This window comes from Macrobrachium rosenbergii, chromosome 34 (assembly GCF_040412425.1).
Source record: "Macrobrachium rosenbergii isolate ZJJX-2024 chromosome 34, ASM4041242v1, whole genome shotgun sequence".
Classification (NCBI taxonomy): domain Eukaryota; kingdom Metazoa; phylum Arthropoda; class Malacostraca; order Decapoda; family Palaemonidae; genus Macrobrachium; species Macrobrachium rosenbergii.
This window is the reverse complement of record NC_089774.1, coordinates 2206550-2228496: the sequence shown is the minus strand read 5'-3', so window position 1 is coordinate 2228496 and position 21947 is coordinate 2206550. Positions and strand designations below refer to the sequence as shown.

The following is a 21947-nucleotide window of genomic DNA, read 5'->3' as shown; positions in this document are numbered from 1 at the left end:
AATTGGTGTATTGCCAGTTTCGGAAACCGTGAAAGTGGAGGATTGCCAGTTTCGGAAACCGCGAAATTGGAGGATTGCCGGTTTCGGAAACCGTGAAATTGGAGGAATGCCAGCTTCGGAAACCGTGAAATTGGAGGATTGCCAGTTTTGGAAACCGTGAAATTGGAGGATTGCCAGTTTTGGAAACCGTGAAATTGGAGGATTCTATGTTCCAAAACCGCATAATTTGAGGATTGCAAGGCTCGGGAACTGTACTATCTGAGTAATTCTTATCTCCCTGAAAAAGTGTGTGAAGAGGAGTCTTTACTAGTGTTACTGCTTTGTACTGCTTGATTAGATGAATTCTCTAAGAAACTTTACAGAATTTTGGCAATGGCGATTTTTAATTTAGGTTTTGAAATTAAAGAAACGTATGGGCTAGTTGAAGTTGCTCCGTTCGGCGGCCAGAGTTTTGGGGTTGAGGTAATTAAATAAGCGTTTGACCGTCGAGATGTCTTTGCGTTTATTCATTCCACTAAGAGAAACAGGGGCCATTTCAACTGCTGACTTTCCGTTTCATATCAATGTCTCTTCACAAAGCAAAATGGAGTTGAGAGCTACAAATTTTAAGACGCTAAGTATGAATTGGCAGACTGACATGCATATTATTGTATGCATGCTTGTCTGCCAGTCCTTACTCAGTTTTTGAAGATTTCATGATATTTTGGTCAGATTTGGTTTTGTTGGTCGGGTATCGCGTCATATACATTTTAGCACGAAACCAAAGTCGTTTGGTCAGGTTTAGGGTCACACATTTATAATGTAATAGGTTCGCTGTAGTCCCAAAACAAACCGTGATTGTAGCTCTGATTTCAATTTTGCTTTGTAAATAAACATTGATATGAAACGGAAAGTCGGCAGTTGAGATGTCCCCTGTTTATCTTAGTGGAATGAATTACAGCCTATTTTTTTTTTCTTGTGAAAAACAGCACCAAACAGAGAGAGAGAGAGAGAGAGAGAGAGAGAGAGAGAGAGAGAGAGAGAGAGAGAGAGAGAGAGAGAGAGAGAGAGAGAGAGAGAGAGTTTTGCAATTATAATTTTAAACCGCTTTTTCATGACTCGGCAGTATGGGGTTGATCGAGGCTGAACACAAATTAAAATCCACAATAAAAGAAAATCAGTATTAGAGTTGTGTATAATAATAATAATAATAATAATAATAATAATAATAATAATAATAATAATAATAATAATAATAATAAAGTCTTCTACAAAATAAATGCAGCTGAAGCAGCAATAATATTCAATAGAACCTGTTTAAAAGAGGGTCTGCTGCCAAATTATAATAATAATAACAATAATAATAAATGTTTGCAGAGATAAGACTCTTCCTTTTACTCAATATGTTGTCTTCTGGGGCTCCCTTTGCCATTCTTCTCGGACTTATAAGTTCTATTGTAAGTTTCATTTGTAGTCACGGGAGCTTTATGCCTATGGAGGTCACCTTTTCAAGATCTGACCGGACTCAATGTTGCCCAGCATCAGCGATTGGTTGATCAGCTTTTCAGCGAACATATTGCCTGGCTTTCATTGAAGGCCACTCGTCCAAGTGGTGACCAGGCAATTCTGCATAGGTTCAGTGACCGTAAGATCTGACTTATTATGAACATGTCTCAGTCTGGTATTCATTTTCGGTCACCCATTCAAGCAATGATCAAACCAAGTTTTGTTTACCTACAGGACCAGAGATATTTTGGCCTTTATTGTGACCAATTACTGCTTGCGCCTGACTTGTAAACTCTCATGAACGTTTTCTTTATTGCTTGCAAAATTCTTTGATACATTTCCTGTAATGTGGCCGTGAAAGCATTTTGCAATGCATACGATTCTATCTCGCCGCTTGCACGGGGCAGCTGATATTGTGTTTCAAGTTAAGGTACCTCTTCGTATTTTATAAGGGAGGGGTGTTGAGCTTGTGTTTGATCCAGGCTTAGGACAGGCCTGAGTATGTTTTTCCTTCCCATAATTTCTGAAGATCCTTCCATCTTAGTTCCGTCGCCCCATTGCGCTGGTTCTGCAGACATGGCGTCTCAGGATCAAGAGTCAGATGAAGTAAACTGTTTTATATCATTCACGTCCAGGTAGAATCCTCTGCTCCGCTCTGGGTCATGAATAATAAGAACCAGGGGTGGGAACTTGCCAGATTTGCTGGACGCATGGTTTCGTGTTGTTGCTGGATTCATCAAGCTGACACGTAAAGATGATTTGCTTCAACAATTGGTTTCTTTTTCTGATATTTTAAAAATGTAAAAATCTACAGCTACGACATTGCATTGTTTACCTTGTATATTGGTCGGATGTACAAAAATGGCGATTAATATACCACAGATGCCTGTTTATCAAGGAGATTGCAAGTCATCGTCTGCAATCAAAAGTCCATTACAGCTTGCCTTTCACGCTTTGACCGAGCTTGGTGTGATCTGTCGCTATTTATGCAGTCAGTCCCCGCTCTCTCTTCGTCTCGTATCTTGTCGTCTTCGGGCCTGGGCTAGCTGAGGGTATAAAGTTGGCCATCCTATTGACTTCACCATCTGAAAGAACTGATAACAATGGCATGCACAATGCTGGTACGTTCCCACACTAAAGTCTCTTTCACCATGATATCTGGCTTATCTGATTAACCTCTGTCTCGATATATTACAGATAAATAATATCCTCCCTTGCAGGTGCTGCTTCATCTGTAATATGGTCTGTTTTCCTGAAGCACTCAGCCATATTCCGCTGGCATTATTGTATCTCATTGCCATCTGCGACGAATTCTTCTACTCACTCTTATTTAATGCTTCCCAATTCACTCTTCAGTCCCCCAGTCTCCAGTGCGGGCAGACTGTGCTGGATATTTTCCTTCCATCGCCTCTTTGATCTGCCCATTGTTTTGTTTCCTTCCATTACACATTCGGTGCTAGCCGTGATGTTGTATCCACCTCCATGTCCAGCATACTAAATATCCAAATGATAGCTGGAATAAGACGGGTAACTCGAATCCTCAGATACGTAATTACCCTGTCTTCCGCATATCAATAGTTCTCCGACTGTCAGATCCATAGATGGTCGGTTTCCTCACCTCATCCTATTTCATGTGTCCCCTTTTAAACTTATTATTATTATTATGAATGATGATTATTATTGTTATTATTATTTTATTATTACTGTGTATTTTATGATGATGATGATGATTATTATTATTATTATTATTATTATTATTATTATTATTATTATTATTATTATTATTATTATTATTATTATTATTATTATTATTATTTTTGTGTACTTCTTTAGGATAAGTCAAACTGTCTTAGCTAGCGTTCATAGAATGGAGCGCTTATATTTAGAAAAAGACAAAGGACTGTACAGAGAAGTAAGGAATAACATGAATATTTATAGCAAACAACAAAACTTGCAAGGAACCTCAAATCCAAGAGTAAAAACTAAGACACTGAAGCTAAGGCATAGCCCAAGGCATGAGAGTATTGATTGCATGGTTACCACCCCTCGTAAGACGACATAATGTAGATCCTAAGAGGCCCCTGCTGCCTTTGTATTCAAAGGAGGCGATGCTAAAGCGCCCGCTATTAATCTTGCTTAGCTAGGCTGCTTTTTGAATGCTTAATTTTTGTTAATGGATGTGGTTAGTACCTGGATGGTGACCACCAACGAATGTCAGACTCTGCTGGCACTTAAGTTCAAGTGATCATCTGTGGGCACATGATTTTGCGGTGACATTCGACTTAAAAATCATTGATTAAAAACTCGCAATAGACTTTAGTGATCTGGTGTGAATTTACCCACCTACCTTACTGTCTTCTGCTTTTTACGTGGTTTTAACCTTCTTAACTTCTCACAAAATCGTCATGGTCTAGTCGTCAATCATCCTTATTGGTTGTTCAGTGTCCAGAAGTCTGCAACTGGCTCCTCACTCACATTCAGACTTTACCACACTAATGATCTGTCTTTGGCGAGAACCTTTGTTGGCATAAGGCCAGCTTACTTGAAACATGCACACACACATACACACGCGACAACAGACTCACTAACGGGAGACAAAGGTTATGAATACGGATTGTAACTTAGTGATCTGGAAACATTCTCTCCTCCTGGCTTAAGCAGGGAATTTTGTACACAGTGGAAGTTTGTAGAAATCTTCAGAACCTGAAAGAGTGATCTGAAAAAGGAGGAGAATGGAAATCAACGTGAGCAGAGCAAAGTTACGGGGACTGGAAAGGAGACGAGGTGAGTAAGAGGCAGCGTCTGGGTACTTACTCATTTAATGTCACAAATTTCTGACGCGACGTGGACTTCCGCTTGAACGGAAAGGTAGCATCTAACATCTGAGCAAGACAGGCGTAATTTTACGGTCAGGTGCGTTTTCTCACACCTGGAAAACGGTTAACAATTCTTTGTACAAAACAAGGAAAGTTCTTCATTACATATGGTTCGAAAGCTTGGAGTATTTTACGTTTACAGATGGTTTTGGTTTTACAAATGAGATACTATGGTTCCTGCAAATACATGAAAATCACTGCTTCAGCCTTCCGCCTTTGACTTGTGCTTTCTGGGGAAACTCGATGTTCTGCGTAGGTCAAGTTTGTTGTTTTGGACGGCGGAAACCCGGCGGGCCCAAGCGGGGTCCTACAGAACTCCCCCTCAAAAAAGATGCCGGTTTCAGCCTGTCTTTGCACTGTATACCGAATGTTACAGAGTCACAAAAGGTGCCCAAAATGTAAGAGCAACTGAAAAGAGTGGGAAGTGGAGCCATGTTGATGAAGAAGGGCAGATCTCAGAAGAGGTAACCGTTTCTCTCCTCTTGGGGAAACATTGGGTTGTAAAGCAGGATTCGAGAGGGAAGTAATGTAAAGAATACCAGTAGCCTGGATAAAGTGAAGAGATTGTGAAAATACTCTTCAATAAAAGTAACCAATTAAATGACAGAACAAAGTCTTATGACGAGGAGAAAGGCGTTTACCGCCGCGTTCTGCCGAAACATGGGTTCTGGCCAAGAAAACTGAGATTTTGGAAAAGGAGTAACTATAGTATGCACCAGGGTGTGGTAGGAAGATCATATTACGAATGAGGAAGTGACAGAGATGGGGTTTTTGGAGGATGGGAAATAGACTGGGATCTCAAAGACTTACGAGGTTTAGACATATTGTGAAAGGGAATGGGGAACAGATCCTCAGAAAAGGCTTAAATATAGACTGAGTGGGGATTAAGGAGGAAAGCCCTAGACATCTATATATATACATATAAACTAATACTACTTCTACTACTATAGCTCCACCAAGCAATACTGCTGATGGTGTGCTTACTAATACACTGCCAAATGCATAAAAGTCTATTACTTCATCAACGATTCTTGAAAAGACCTTATAATAATGGAGGTGCTGCTACATGCTAACTGTCAATAAGCCATTTTAACCGATGTAAACCGGGGGGAGATTGTGCTGTGCCGGGTAATGCATAAATCACAGGTACTGTAAAAGAGGTGGATGGTGCCGGAACTTGAAATATTGAAGATGGCACCACGCCTGACGTTCGTGAGAGAAAGTTGGTACCTCAAGTTTGGAAGAAGAAGGTGGCACCTGAAGTTTGAGAGATAAAGATGCCACGTGAAGTTTGATAGAGGAAGGTGGTGCCTGAAGTTTCAAAGAGGAAGAAGTTACCTGTAATTTTCTAGGAAACACTTTGTACATTTCAGGATTCGTGAATATCCTCCCTGATTAGACCGGAGGACGCGATTGAAATTTAGATTGCATTCCATCTTAGATCAATTACCGTTCGTACCCTTCAGGTTTATTGCTGCTTGAGGAAGACGCTGTTTCTTGGGCTGAAAGTCTTGGATGCGGCATCTACTGTTTTCTAACGTTATCAAACTCTGTCTGTACTTTGGTGAATTAATCTACATCTTGCAGTTTCATTGGTATTGTATTCTGAGGCGTCTTCCTAGTATTTAGGCCCTTTTGCTTTGTGTGTGTCATTATGTTTGAAGAAGAAGAAGAAGAAGAAGAAGAAGAAGAAGAAGAAGAAGAAGAAGAAACACTAGCTGCATCACCAGAATTTCTTTTGCACATGACTTTTTCTATTTTTCTTATAACTTCTTTCTCTGCCTTACTTAAGGGGGAGAAAAAGTGGCAGGTATTCATGCTGCATTGATGGTGAGAAATATTCAGAAATTATAAGGATATTTTTGTTTATTCAAAAGTTTACAAGAAAAATACAGTGGTTTAAATATCGCTTTTGTTGTTTTTCCAAACTGTCTTAATCTTGGGAAAATGTTCGAAATACATAAGTTTGTTGCAGATTCATCTCTCTCTCTCTCTCTCTCTCTCTCTCTCTCTCTCTCTCTCTCTCTCTCTCTCTCTCTCTCATTATATAACGACGCACGGTCATATTTTTAACCTTATACAGTAAAACATACTTTCGTTTCCCACAAATTTTTCGTCCGCTTTCATCACTGCCTTGTTATGTTAATTTGATTTTACTCCGTAGGGGGGGTATTGCAGTCAGTGCACCTCATGAGGTTTACTGTAGGCATTACTAAAGGTTCTTTGCAGCGTCCCTTCGGCCCCTAGCTGCAAACCCTTTCATTACTTTTACTGCACCTCCATTCATATTGTCTTTCTTCCATTGGGCTATCCACTCCTTCTTAAGAAATATTCCATAGTGCAACTGCGAGGTTTTCCTCCTGTTACACCTTTCAGACCTACCTACTCTCAGTTTCCTTTCCAGCGCTGAATGACCTCATAGGTCCCAGTGCTTGGCCTTTGGCCTAAACTCTATACTCAGTTCAGTTCAATTCAGTTTTATTTTAACGCAGCGCTCCAAACTTTATTTATTTGTATCTTACAAAAAATGAATTTTTAGCATCTTGTGATGCTGTTCACGGGCAGAATTGCTTCTGTCCCAAGCAGACTTTTCTTTCTGTAAGGGAAGCTCTTACATGCGTTAAGCCAGCTGTGATACATTTCATTCCTTTTACATGTATTTTGAACTTATGTTCCAAAGTATGGCTAGAGCCGTTTAGCCTTTATGTAAGCCATTAAAGGAAAATTTTATTCCTAAAACATATTTTGTAATTTAAAGCTGTGTGAAGTTAATGATTCTAGCTTTGTGTTGATCTTATATGTATATTTGTCAATTGAGAGAAGTTATTGGAAAACCTTTTCACCCAATCCTTCCCACGTAAGCAAAGATGCCAATCTTTGGCTGCAAGGTTATCTCTTGGCGCAGACTCTGTCATCAAGAGGCAAAAAGATGACTGAAACTGCCTGTCTTACAGGACTTTGAGATCTGAATGAATTATCTAACCGAACCTAACGCAAGCTAACAAACCGAAGCATCCAAATTAGGTTGGGGTGATCTACAGGGCTTAATAAACCCCACCCCGTCCCATGTCCTGTACAGGTGATATTTTCTAAATTGCACTCTTGCAGCCCATGACTTTAAAATCACTTATCTTTATTTTATGAACTAAACGGTGAAATTACCAGTTTTTTTTATAAGCAAACATACCATATGGTGCTACATCCGCGGTTTCCACAAGAAGCATCGTGTTTTTACCAGCTAAAAGACTAAATGACGAAGTGTCTCCACCGCAGTGGCTAACGAATCCCATTTGGGAATTCTTCCAGGAATTACAAATTGGAAATGAATGAAAAGGTATGAGTGTCACCGGTTATTAAGGAGAGCGAGTGCATGTAATGTACAGAGTGGCCCTTGTGGCGCCAGGAAGACTGTATTACCATAAGAAAGAGAAACAGTGTGTATAACAATTTTGGTGATTGTTAAACTATTCATAAGAAAACAACCCTCTCACTTTACATTTTAACGTTAGCACTGATGAGGAACACCGTTCAAATGTTCGAAAGTCTTTGGTTTATTTTACATAGCAATATATTTACTGTATAATTGTGGATTTTTATTACACAATCTTGGTGAAGCAAAAGTGAAAGGACGAGGTGTGAAAGACTAGATAAGCCAAAGAATGACTGTGTGTGTTTGTGCAAGACGTAGCCTGTAGGAGCTCCCGCGTCTCCAAGAAGACCAGTGACACCAGATGAAATATAAAAACAAATATTTAATGTGTTCCAGACTTATTCATTCTCACGCCTGAGGACTCATCAAGTGAGTTACCTGTATTGATCGTTACCTGTGAGTGACGCCTTTTTTTCCCCCCCCCTCCCCCACTTCTTCCTTATGTCCCACCTCCTTGCTAACTCCTTCCACACCTTCCCCCCCCCACCCCACCCCCACACCCCACAACCACCTTTCCCTCTGCCGCTCTCGTTCTCCAACGTTTGTTATTACTTCTTATTGATTTCCTTCTTGTGAGGTTCGTCTTCCATAAATGCAAAACCTGTATGGGTTTCCGATACCTTGTGTTTGGCCCCGCCTTTTTCTGGCGTTTTCCTTTGTCTCGGGGGGTCGCTGACCCTTGCTCTTGTGATGCCAGTGGACGAGGGGAGTCTGCCAGTTGATTTAGTGTGTGTGCGCGTGTGTGTGTGTGTGTGTGTGTATATATATATATATATATATATATATATATATATATATATATATATATATATATATATATATATATATATATATATATATATACTAAATCAGTCGATAGACATTATATATTATATATATTATATATATATATATATATATATATATATATATATATTATATATATATATATATATATATTATATTATATTATATTATATTTGTAGTGACATATCGTAGGAACCTCAAGATCAATGCACAAAGAAAGTCTCAAGTTCCTAGCGTTTTTTTCTTTCTTCTATATTTTCCTTTGATTTATTTGCTCGTTTTGCCCCCATGTCTCTCTCTCTCTCTCTCTCTCTCTCTCTCAAATACTTCTCTAGTGATCTTATCACTCAAATACGTAAAAGTCTGAAGTCTCTTATTCAGTTTATTTGTTAGATTTTTCTTTTCATTTTTAGTTATTTTCTTTCCTGCCACTTCTCCTACGTCCCTTTTGACCCTCGTTCTTTTTCTTTTTTTTTTCTTTCTTTTCCGTAGTCAAGTATTTTATTATTTTATTTTTATTTCGTCTGCTTTTATCTGGTTTTTCATCCTCTGTGTTACCATGTTATCTTAACCACACATCGTAGGCAATTCTGCCCTAAAATGGAAGACTGCAGTATCTGCGAAAATACAAAACTGAGAAAAATGGTAGACACTCCCTTGCCTTACTACTGATTTTGCAGATACTGCAAATGGGACCCCCTAAATACTCGGGAAAGCATTGAAGAATCATTCTGAAACTGCAGTCACTTGTGTATTAATGTTTCGCGAGCCCAGTAGGTGGCATATCTCAATTTCGAAAATTTTGCAGATACTGCAGTTTTCCATTTTAGGGCAGAATTGTTCAGCGGTTTTGTTTGGTCCTGCATACAGTTTCTTACTCTTTCATTCAATTTTGTTTTTGTTTCCATTTGTTTATCTGTATTTCCGTTTGTCACGTTTTTTATCCCATTTCCCTGTTCCTTTTTCTGTGCAGTAACTCTCTGACATTCTGGCGTCGTCAAGACCCGTTTCTGCTTACACCAGATCCTCCAGGTTTGTGGCAGTCCTCCTTTGTTCAGGCTTGGCACCAGCGTGGGTGTAATAAACGTCTCCGTTGGCTGTAGAGAATCAAAAGATCCACAATAGATCCAATGACTTCAGATATTTTCAGTAGTGAGTACTCGTGGTCTCGTGTTAAGCACAGTTACATTACTAGCGAAAGGACCTGGGTTCGATCTCCGAACGACCTGAAATGTTTTAGGGGTGTTCCGTCATTTCCATAGAGCGTCAGTGACGTGGAGTGGCGATCTCGGCAATCTCCCTGCCGAGAGTGTGACCTCAGGGCGGCCATATTGAAAGGTCTCGGTCCAGCTCGTAGTACTGTGCTGTAGAGACGAAGCACTATGGCAATTTTGTCTTGTTTTTTTCTCTTGTTTAATATTATAAGAATTTGTTATTTTTCATAGGTAAATTGACCATCACTGTAAAGTATATTTCGAAATATTTCTATTCTGAGGTTTATTGCAGTCGAAGTACAGAATTTTGCATTCTAATCCATATAATCTCAAATATTATTATTATTATTATTATTATTATTATTATTATTATTATTTTTATTATTATTATTATTATTATTATTATTATTTTATCCATATTATTATTATTATTATTATTATTATTATTATTATTATTATTATTATTATTATTATTATTATTATTATTTTTTGTCTTATCGCAGTCATCCTATTCGACTGGGTGGTTTTTGTAGCGTGGGGTTCCGGGTTGCATCCTTCCCCCTTAGGAGTCCATCACTTTTCTCATTATATGCGCTGTTTCTAGTAGCACACTCTTCTCCATGAGTCCTGGAGCTACTTCGGCATTTAGTTTTTCCAGATTCCTTTTCAGGGATCTTGGGATCGTGCCAAGTGTTCCTATGATTATGGGTACAATTTCCACTGGCATATCCCATATCCTTCTTATTTCGATTTTCAGGTCTTGATACTTATCAGTTTCTTCTCTTTCTTTCTCGTCTACTTTGGTGCCCCATGGTACTGCGACATCAATGAGTGATACTTTCCTCTTGATGTCAATGAACGTCACGTGAGTCTGGTCTATTGACACGTATCACCCTATCTGCTCTGATACCATAGTCCCAGAGGATCTTTGCCTGATCGTTTTCTTTCACCAGCATGGGCTCGAGTCTCCTAGCGGCTAAGGAAAATTTCTTTTTTTCGTTTCCCCATCGGATTCAGAGGATTTTGGTGAAAGCCGTATGGTGTGATAATTGTGGGGAAATCACTCAATTTGAAAGTGCTGTTTTCCATTCTGTCATTGCACTCACGAGCTATGAAGTGTATTATGCTGTTCTGCATTTTCTTGTTAAAGGTTTTATGACCAGTTTAATGTAGAAATCATTACTTGTAGACTTTTGTCTTACTCGTGAAATGAAAACTAAGTGGAAACACATTCCGTTGAATTCTCGGTATTGCCCAGTACCCGCATAATTATAGAAGTAGTTTAATTTTTCCCCCTGTCCACCCTCTCCTGTCCTTCTAGTATGTCGGTCTATCTCTCTTACCGCTCCCCTTTTCTCTAATTACGCAATTACAGATCAATATCACGTGAAAGATGCATTACGGCCGGTTTTTACGAGCGATTTCTCTTAGTCAGACACGCAAATGGATTCCGGACTGGGGACGCTGAAACAAATATTTTTTCTTTCATTAAAAATGAAAATGTATTCTGCGATTCCCCTTGTATATATGTTCTTTATACTCCTGCGTATATTTGTGGGCTAACGTGAATGGAATACATCAGATAGCCCGGGAAACAAAGGGTATTTGTAATTTAGAAAAGAGTATATTCTTTGGCGATCTTTAGAGTTTAGTGCTCTTTTATATTATTCCTGTGTGTCGGTTTTTACTTTTGTTGAAATGGAATCCATTATGATTCACGTTTTTTATTAAAAGAATATATATATTTTTTTTTTTTTTTTATTATATAAATATATATATATATATATATATAGTGTAGGGTCCTTGTGTACCCGATGTGATATTCTTGATATTCTTGTTTATGTGATTATATTAGTCTAGTTCTTTTACATTAGAAATGTAGTTTTTGTTGGTCTCTCTTGAAGAGGCGTTATTTCTGTTCTCAAGAATTTTTTTTTTAAGCACCTGCGGCCTGCGATAGGTAAGGTTTCATTTTGTACCTTAGCAGCCTACCGGTCGTCAGTGCGTCCGGTTTCTTGAACGATAGGTTGCCCGGGCATGATAATGTAACCTCCAGACACGTTTTATTGTCTTGCTCTATTTTGGTATTGGAGGATGTAACATTTTTCTGTTGAAATAATAATACTTATAAAAGGGTATCAGTTGTAAGGGACAGTGTTTATTATGTTCTCTGATATATTCGTCTCTTCTTAGGTTCAGTTTTAGGATATAGTGTTTATCTTATGCTTGTGTGAACTTATATATTCTCACTGGTCTTTTAAAAGGCCAAAGAAGAATATTGGGATAAAATTCTCTTGGGAATCAGGCAGAATAAGTGGCCCATTTAACTTTTTAAGTTGTGGCTCGCCTGACTCAAATTTGAATAATGGAAAAATGTATGATTCTCAAAAGTTCAATGAGCAACTTTGAAAAGACGAATATGTTTATATGCGCAATCAGTGATGAATAAAGTAAGTGTTTTGCATAAACATGGTAAATGAATACATTTTTCATTAGAACGCTTATGATTTTTTTTTATATAAAATTGCCATATAAAAAATCTGGACATCATTTTCTAAACCAGAGAACAAATACAAATAATACTAGACTGGTCATCTGTTGGGTACAGTCAGTGTTTGGATGGGTGACCACCAAAATGCCAGACGCCATCAGTTCATGAGTCTTTCTCATATCATTGTGGCAGGGTGTAAGGCTGGCAACCTCACTCCTGGATATTTGAAATTTTTCTTATTGGATAGTTATCCCAGTCGTTTGGGGACGATGGGTGCGATCGGGTGATGAGTGACAATGAGACGCATCAAGAGATGAACGAATGGCTGTGAATGAAATACGTAAAAGAGGACAATAAAAGCTCGTCTAAGAGAGAGAGAGAGAGAGAGAGAGAGAGAGAGAGAGAGAGAGAGAGAGAGATTCACCAATGGAAAAATATTTGATGCACGTATTAAACATTCTCCGAGGGATGGATTAAGAGAGAGAGAGAGATTCACCAGTGGAAAAATTTTCGATGCACGTATTAAACATTCTCCGAGGGATGGATTTAGAGAGAGAGAGAGAGAGAGAGAGAGAGAGAGAGAGAGAGAGAGAGAGAGAGAGAGAGAGCGAGCGGTATTCTCCAATGGAAAAATATTCTATGCGCGTATTAAACATTCTGCGAGGGATGGATTTAGAGAGAGAGAGAGAGAGAGAGAGAGAGAGAGAGAGATATTCTCCAACGGAAAAATATTCGAAGCACGTATTAAACATTCTCCGAGGGATGGAAGAGAGAGAGAGAGAGAGAGAGAGAGAGAGAGAGAGAGAGAGAGAGAGAGGGATGGATTGAGAGAGAGAGAGAGAAGAGAAGGGATATTTTCCAATGGAAAAATATTCGATGCACGTATTAAACATTCTCCGAGGGATGGATTTAGAGAATGAGAAAGAGAGAGAGAGAGATTGAGTTCTTAAAGCTGTGTGGAACAAGTGTCAATCAATAAGCACGAGTGACACTCTCTCACAGATTCTTGTTTTAGGATCCTGGAATTAGAAATAATTCAAATCTTACTCGAGCTAAACATTTTTTTTTTTTTTTTCCGAGGGATGGTTTTTAGAGAATGATCGATTCCAGAGAGAGAAGTTATATTTTTTGAGCTACAAAGCTGTGAGAACACGAACAAGTGATCATATCAATAAAATAATTAAACATACATATACAGATATTATATATGTTTTAGGATCCTATATATTAGTATATTCTTTATATAATTATAAATCTGGTTATCAGGAAGCTTTTAATAGTTTTTATCTATTGGCCATCTATTTTTTTTTTTCTGTCCGGTTGTGGTTTTCGAGACGTTTTTCTAAGATTTTAATCGAATTTTTCTTCAGATTGCATTTGAAGAGAATTGGTTATATTTTTTACAGGCTAAAATAAACTGCTGTTTATTAACACGCACACTCCCACACGTGGATGCATGTATATCAATAAATAATTATATATATATATATATATATATATATATATATATATATATATATATATATATATATATATATATATATAGAAATATGAATACTTTGATATATATATATATATATGAGTGTGTTATATAATTATAATCATCTGGTTATCAGGAAGTCTTTGAGAGGATATTATATATATATATCTATCTATCTAGAAATTTTATCTATTTTTGTATGTACATATACCATGTCCTTAATCTCATAGTGAATTTTAATTTTTTTCGAGGTTTTGTATAAGATTTAAATCACGGTGTGATAAAAATTTTCTTGTTTTTTTTGTAAATGAACTGCAGCCTTGAAGATGGGTCATTGAGGTACACTTTCCCCCGCTCACGACGGGTAAAAGCAAACGACATCTCGGCAAAACTTAAACTTGATGGCTCAATGGTTTATCAACTGGATCTCTTTCGTCGCGGGTTCGTGTCCCCACGATTCCAATTCATTTATCACTTATATAAATTCCTTCGGCGACAATTCTCCAACGGAGATATACCGAGGTATATGAATTTCGATATTATATATATATTTATATTCATGATTATATATATATATATATATATATATATATATATATATATATATACTATATATATTTATAATATAAGATATAATCTATTTATATTCCGTTTCCCCTAGTAAGAGCGTTTTCGGAAGAAACTAGACAGTTGTCACTTCTGCCTTCATCTTTGACTGCTGAATCTAGGATGATCGCCCTTTGCATATAGACTTCCACGTCAGCCATTTCATGTACATTGCCTGAATACTCACAAACCCCCAGACACATAATGTGCTTTTGACCTGTCTGATGGGTTCATACTTCTTGGACACCAAGGTCCCTTTATTTCAGTCCCTCTTCCACTCTTAGACGTTTTTTCAGATCTTTTCAGGTCATCCTGTCATCAAGCCTTTCAGTAATTCCGAATCATGCACGCTTTTCAAAGGCCTTTTTCCCTTAATTCAAATTTGTCATCATACTTCACTTCCATAGAGGAGAGCTGACTCAGCAGTCCTTTCATACATTCCAGTCTTGATTTCCATAGACGCTTCTCTCTTCTCCCAGACCTTTTGCCTGTACCCAGATTCCTTCCTTATTTCACTTATTCTGTGAATCACCTATATGCTCGTCGTCCCATCATCTGTTACATTTATTCCCTATAATCAGTGGCTACCATTCATACAACATCCATATTAACATTCATCGATGTTTTAAACTTTCACTAATTTTGATTCACTGTTCCCAGTTAGCACGGTATCATCTGGAATTTACAGCCATTCATGACACCTCACAAGTTTATTCCTTCTTCTTCTTCTTCTTCTTCTTCTTCTTCTTCTTCTTTACCGTTCTTCTTCTTCTTCTTTAAGTGCTTTTTCCCACTAAATAGCTTTATTCCGTTCGCAAAGTATTAAATAGCTTTGGAAACATATTATAAAACAACCTTGTCTTTCGCCTCATTTACACCAAACCAGTCACTCCCGCACATATAAAAACTTTAAAGTCATTGTCAACAAAGAATCTCCTCCACCATCATCAAAACATGCTACAATTATATCTCAGTCTTTTTCGTCACACGCTGTTGCAAGGTCTTTGTGCTGTATTAATCTTTTCCCATTTACTTTTAAACTTCTCACACGACTGTTTCATGATAAACACTTGTTCCACACGCCTTCTTTCTTGGCCATAACTCGCACTGCTCTTCTCCTATCAGTCCTTCAACCAGATGTCTTTGTCAGTCAAAATTCTACCATCCATATTACCCTCTGTATACAAAGTCATGTTATGCCTTTAATAAACGCACAGAACTAAGCATCTATGTAAGTCACTTCTGTACTATATAAGTAGCAAAGTACTGATAGATATGATATACTCTGCATGCATTTTCCAACTGTCGTTCGTTGGGCTTTTCGCCACAGCGAATAAGGCCTAAAATAGTGTCTTTTGTAACATCATATTAGTAAATAACACACAGTATAAAACGTCACTTGCATATGGAATCCCCTAACCAGCTATCTTTTACTTCAAATTCACAGTAAAACCTGAAATACAAAAGTAGGAATGGCCTGGTATATATAAATTCATGTATTCCAACTGCCGCTTGTAGGCAGACACCGTCAGAAGTTTTTCTGCTAAACAGTCATATAATGACAACCATCTGTGATAACATGTGGAGAAGACCAACAGTTGTAGAAAGTTGTAATATGAAAGTTTTGCATCCATCCCTACCCAGTTAAATCTAAGAAATGATGTTTCATTTGTCATTGTGGTATAAGTAGCCAGTATGACATCTCTAATGGTAGCTATCTTGTAGAGTGTAGACCTTAGAATTTTAATGGCAGCCACTTTAGACGCCATTTTGCAGTATTCATGGTTGTCATAGTTAGATGTTTCCAATTTAATTGTATTTTTGGCAGGAGTTATAAGGTTAATAAAAAATACAACTCATATCTTACAAAGGACTGGCAAAAGAAAATGGTCAAGTATCTTAAATGATGTTCAACCCTGGGATACAGAAAACGAAGTCTGTATTTATACCAGGAATAGTTTTATCTTTAGTTGAACGCAGCAGTGAAAAATAATGTCACAACTGTTATTTGGTATCAGCCATCTAATACGGTGCTTTCTTAGCTGGCTCATGATTAATAACAAGAAAACATTGTGAAGAACAGCGAAGCTCTTGCTTAGATACCAAGAAAACCAATAAGAGCACTGCACCAGCGTTTGTCTGTCCATCCAAAGTTACCAACCCTCTTGCAACAGAACGAACTGTGAATTTCTCCCAACACAACTACATGAAAGTAAAAGCCTTGAAGTTGACATTCAGTCATTACATGTAAGATCACATCATATTACCATTGTTTTAAGAACTGATATTTGTCAAATTTTCTGAGGAAAAATACTTTAATACTTTTAAAAAACCTCACAATTAACAAGAAGCATTCAATGGCAACATGGTATTTAGCTCCTGAAAGAAGGGGTTTATTTTCCAGTCAGAATTCAGTCATTGAACCTGAGGTTCATTTGGTGTCTACCTTTTAGCGTGTATGAACTCTGATGATCCCGTCCATATAGCTTGAGCTAAACTAAGTCGTTGAACGATATCAAAATATTATAACAAAGGCTCTAAACCTAATCTTTGTGTCACAGAGAACATGGAAAACCAAATCTTCACAATTTGGTTATTGTATAGTCAGATTTAAAATATCGCCTACATTCACTCACGTATGTGAACTTAACCCTCCCTCTCTCTTCGTACTGAAAGTAAATGTCTAGCCATTGTCGACTGACTAAAGAATTTGACAGTACAGGAGCACCTCATGCGGTGCACTGTAGGCATTACTCATGGTTCTTTACAGCGTGCCTTCGACCCCTAGCTGCAACCCCTTTCGTTCATTTTACTGTACCTTCTTTCATATTATTTTTCTTCCGGCTTACTTTCCACCCTCTCCTAACAACTGATTTATAGTGCAACTGCGAGGTTTTCCTTCTGTTACACCTTTTAGACCTTGTACTGTCAATTTCCGTTTCAGCGCTGAATGACCTCATTGACCTAAATTATGTAGTACAAGTGAGGATACTTTTTGGCGTGTCCCAACAGGCAATACGCGTTTTTAAACGGGCATTTCTGCTGTAAATATCTTTTTTATGTCCATGATGCTGTTATCAAAGGAGTCGTGTCAAGTACTGGAAAATAATGAAATTAAATTAATTTGATCGAATGGTGCAATATATATATATATATATATATATATATATATATATATATATATATATATATATATATATATATATATATGTGTGTGTGTGTGTGTGTGTGTGTGTGTGTCTGTGTGTATGTGTATAATTATTACTATGTTTCGTATGTTTTAGGTGAATCTTCGCCAGCGAACTCACACTTTTTCTCTTCTTTCAGGTCTGACCAGCATATGCAACCACCGCAATAAGAGAGGCCAAGCATCAACGGCAATAACTCCTGCAATATAGATCTACATTAGTTTCCAATCTGCCTGTGAACTTCTCGTCGTCCGAGAGACTTCTTCGAGGACCTCATCGCTGAGGTACCCCATCGTCGTCCTCACATTCCAGAAACACGAAGGGTGAAATGCCCTGAGGGACCCCTCTCTGTCAAGGTTTCGCCTCGCCTTCCTCCACCTCTACCTGAACCCAAGAACTGCTCTGAAAATCTGATCTCTGTTGAGGTATCGCTTCGCTCGCCTCCTTCTCTCGTAGAATCACCGAGGAAGAAGAGTCCCAAATGGCGATATCTGGATTCCACGTGCTGTTATCCCTCGATGATCTGTCACTGACTGACTGTGTGTGCTATCATTGCTTTGCTTATAAGTGACCTTGAGGCTTGGTGAGTCATTAAGCCCTGTGTATAGCTCATGTGATAAGTAGAAACATAGGCAACAGAAGTCCTCTTTTGTTAAGGATTCCGAATCATTGAGAAAAGCGGCTTATGAAAGAAGCAATAACAATCACTGAACCATTTTCTTTTGTTGGAATCCTCAGAACTGACAAGCACTTGACAGGGCCACCAGCTGGAAGCTGTGGTTCACTGGGTGATACAAATCTCGTCACTTTTGCTGTTTGTTCTCCAAGAAAAGGGGGACCTGAGTACCTCATGTTCTCCAGCTTGAGTAGATAGTTGGTTAGATGTACGTTTAAAAGTACCTCTTGTCGTTTGTTGTGTTATGAGATTGTCCAGATACTCTCCCACATAGAATTGTTACTTGTTAATGAATTATTTTACTGATCCATCAGGTTTGTTAATCGAAGTGCTTTTTTTAAAGTAGCTTTTAGCAAAACTTGGCTTTTTGTTTGATGAGACTCGAGTGATTTTTTTCTATATGAAGTTATCCGTGTTGACATTTTTTACCGTGAGACTTGTAGCGTTGCGGGACGTCAGTATAGTTTAGTCTTTTGCTGTTTTGAAACTGAACTTTGTGTGTTTGCCACCTTGGAAAATTCTATCCCATAAATGTAGCCAGAAAGAGGCTTTAGAGAGTGACTGCCGTGCTGTATGATGTGAGTTATTCGTACGTGCGTGAAAAGGAACATTCTAGCTCTGCCAACAGTTAAAGAGGCCTCATTGCATTGGATTCTTTGACATTAAGTTAGGGGACCAACTGTGCTCTCCTAGAGAGAGGGAGATTCTCACAAATTCCAAGAAAGCACTGTAAGACTGCAGGGCTCTGAAAGGCTGCACGAACCGACAACAAACTTCCAGTAGTTGCGTCACTTTTTGTACTCAACTTCTTCCAAGTTCTGCTACAGAGAAGAGGAAGCCAAGATGGGCGACTCTAGCAGGGCAAGCACCCCGTCCTCTTCCACCACAAATGCCAACACCAGCACGACGGCGTCCAACACCCGTCCCACAACACCAAAGGAAGAGCGCCATCAGGTAAGAAGACACAAATATTTTCATATGATTTAACCCATAATGCTTACTCTATTTCAGGGATGACCAATGCCTTGGGTAACATGCATTTCCAGGGGACCTGTACCCTGACTGACTGCCTTTCCCAGGGGAATGAATAACTGGATGAGTACTTTCATTGGCTGCTGCTTGCATTTCCTGAGTTGAGCTGTCTCTGGGAGAAGGATAACAGGATTCCGGGAATTTCTAGGCGACAGATGCCTTTCAAGGTCGAATGTTTTTAGAGTAATAACTAATATTTAAGGTCTTAATGCATTTCCGGGTGAGTGAATATCTGTTAAGAGTGCAAAGTATTTCCCGGGAGAAGAATACCCTTCAAGGAGATAAATATCTTAAGGTTTGATTTTATTATCTTGGGAAACATGTCTTAAGTAGAATACACCTCTGTGGTAGCAATACCTTTTGATGTTTAAATGCATTTTTGAGTGAAGAATATATTTTAAGGGTTAACTCATTTACTAGAGAATGAACATGTTTTAAGGACTGGAATACCTGGTCAGAGGGACAGTTGGCTATTAAAGACTGAATTTCCTGAGGGGGTTGTTGGTTGTGGAGGGGGGGAGTGAGACGAAGGCCATTCAGAGGCAGAATGCATTTTATAAAGGGATGGATGCATCTCCCAACAAACCAGTGCTCTTAAATGACTGCATGCATTCCATGAAATTGAATATCTCGTAAGGGTTGAATGCATTTCCAGAGATACGCACGCTTCGGCTGATCTGAAGGAGATGACTATCTTTCATTCTTGAATGCATTTCTAGGGTGACAGTTGCCTTAATGGGTCGAATTCATTTTAGGGAATGAATACCATTTTAGGGTTGAGCAAAAGCAGGGAGATGTGTCCTTTAAGAGGCTGACTGCATTTTCAGTGGGACGATTACATTTAAAGGTCGAAGGCTCTTTTGAAGGAGTGAGCACAAATGTATGAATAACTTTCGAAGACTGAGTATGTTTTCTATGGGAATGAATACGTTTCAGAGGTAGATACCTTTGGCCCCAGCCGGGGTGATAAAGAATACCTTTTCGGATTTGTAATAATTTCCTCTGCCGATGAATAAGGGGCTTCATGCAGGTCTCAGGGACAACCACTTACTGCAGGGTTGTAAGCATATCATGAGTTACGTATGTCAGCCTTCATTCGTTGCTTTCTGAGGCTGTTTGGCAAGGTAAGGTTGAGTTAGGTAAAGTCGAATTAAGTAGGTCAAGTTGACTTATAAGGAAAAATAAGATTGGTCTAGGTAAAAGGTAAAGTAGCGTAAGGTTAATGAAGGTTAGGTTAGGTCACCTTCGGCGAGTTTGCTACGTCGAGGGTCCGCAACGAATGCCGCTCTTTTCCAGTTTTATATTGCATTTCTCCCTTCCGTCGCTTTTCAAACATTTCTCCCTTACAGAGACAGTTACTCATTATGATAGTTAGTCTCTCACAATTGCACTTTTCATAGCTCGCTTGATAAGCGAGAGCATCTGCTGAATGCCATACGAGATGACGTCCCATCTGCTAGTGATGCAGTTGCTATACCAATTTGCCTTAGATGCATGTCTCTTTCAGCTTGATTTTGCTTCATGTTACCAGCTACCAATGGGAGTTTACGAATGAATAGAATAAGCTTTTAATTGCTTTGTATGTTATCAGTTGCCTATAGGAGTTTAGAGATGGGTAGGTTACTATAGCAGGTGTAATTTTCTAAAATAAGTTTATGAGTAAGGTATTCTTTATCAAATTCTTACACACATTTTGTGAAATAGCTTAATAGTACATTATTGTGACCTCGACATACAGTTCTTCAAGCCTGTACAGTAATACTAAGTTCACCTGTTATGTGCACATAGTGTAATCACTTACATCTGCCCTGTAGTCTAGTTTGAGCACTGCATTTTCTCGAAGACTTAGAATTTTATTGCACACAAATAGCATGAATACTCACTTTCCACTTCTGATGTGTAATATAGCCTAAGCACTGCATTTTAGCCAAGATGTAGACTCCTTTTGCTCAGAAATCCTTCCCCTCACGACTAAATAAGACTTTAACATCTTTATTTTTTGAGAATTCTTCCGCACTGAAATTCATTGTGCACACTTCACGCTTAACATGTAAAATAAGCGACGTTTTGTCAACAACTTGAAATATTTCCTCCTGTGCTTTCCGCGTTGAACTCGACGTGCTAATTCTCTTTTGACCATTATTATTCTTACGTGTTTTGCAGAAATGTTGAATACTGTGTTTAGGACATAGTGGAGAATTCATTTTCTTGTCCCGGACATTTTTCATGTAACTGGGAATCAGGACATTTTATGGAATACTTTACTTTTTCAGAAAGTTATTGAGGACTCATCACTGAGTCTTTGGGACTGGAATACATGTTGTATAGAATCGTTTCTTATATCACAGAATTGTTTGAATTAGGGCTAGTTTTTATAGTATTTTATGCCTTGTTACAGTATTACCTAGGACTTAGTACAAGAATTTATAGAATTATGCCTTGTTACAGTATTACCTAGGACTTAGTACAAGAATTTATAGAATTCACTTGCTTGTCACAAACTTTTCAGGACATTGTTTCGGACTTAAGATATTTTTTTTTTTATAGAAATAGTTTACCTGTCACAGATATGAATAGAAGTTATGACAGATTTTTAAATATTTTTTTCGTCTGTCAGAGACTTGTTTGTCATATTTTATATAAAATTAATTTGGTCTTTCACGAAATAGTTAAGGACTTCCGA

At 38.2% G+C, this 21947-nt stretch overlaps 1 protein-coding gene across 1 annotated transcript in view; it reads left to right on the top strand.

Annotated features, from left to right (window-relative positions):
• The window catches only part of Syn2 (Syntrophin-like 2), a 484285-nt gene that overhangs the window by 104879 nt on the left and 357459 nt on the right, over positions 1-21947 (top strand). Inside the window, 1 exon segment of the mRNA XM_067133611.1 lies at positions 17696-19186. Within this exon segment, the coding sequence (XP_066989712.1) occupies positions 19076-19186 (111 nt within the window). The 5' untranslated portion in view covers positions 17696-19075.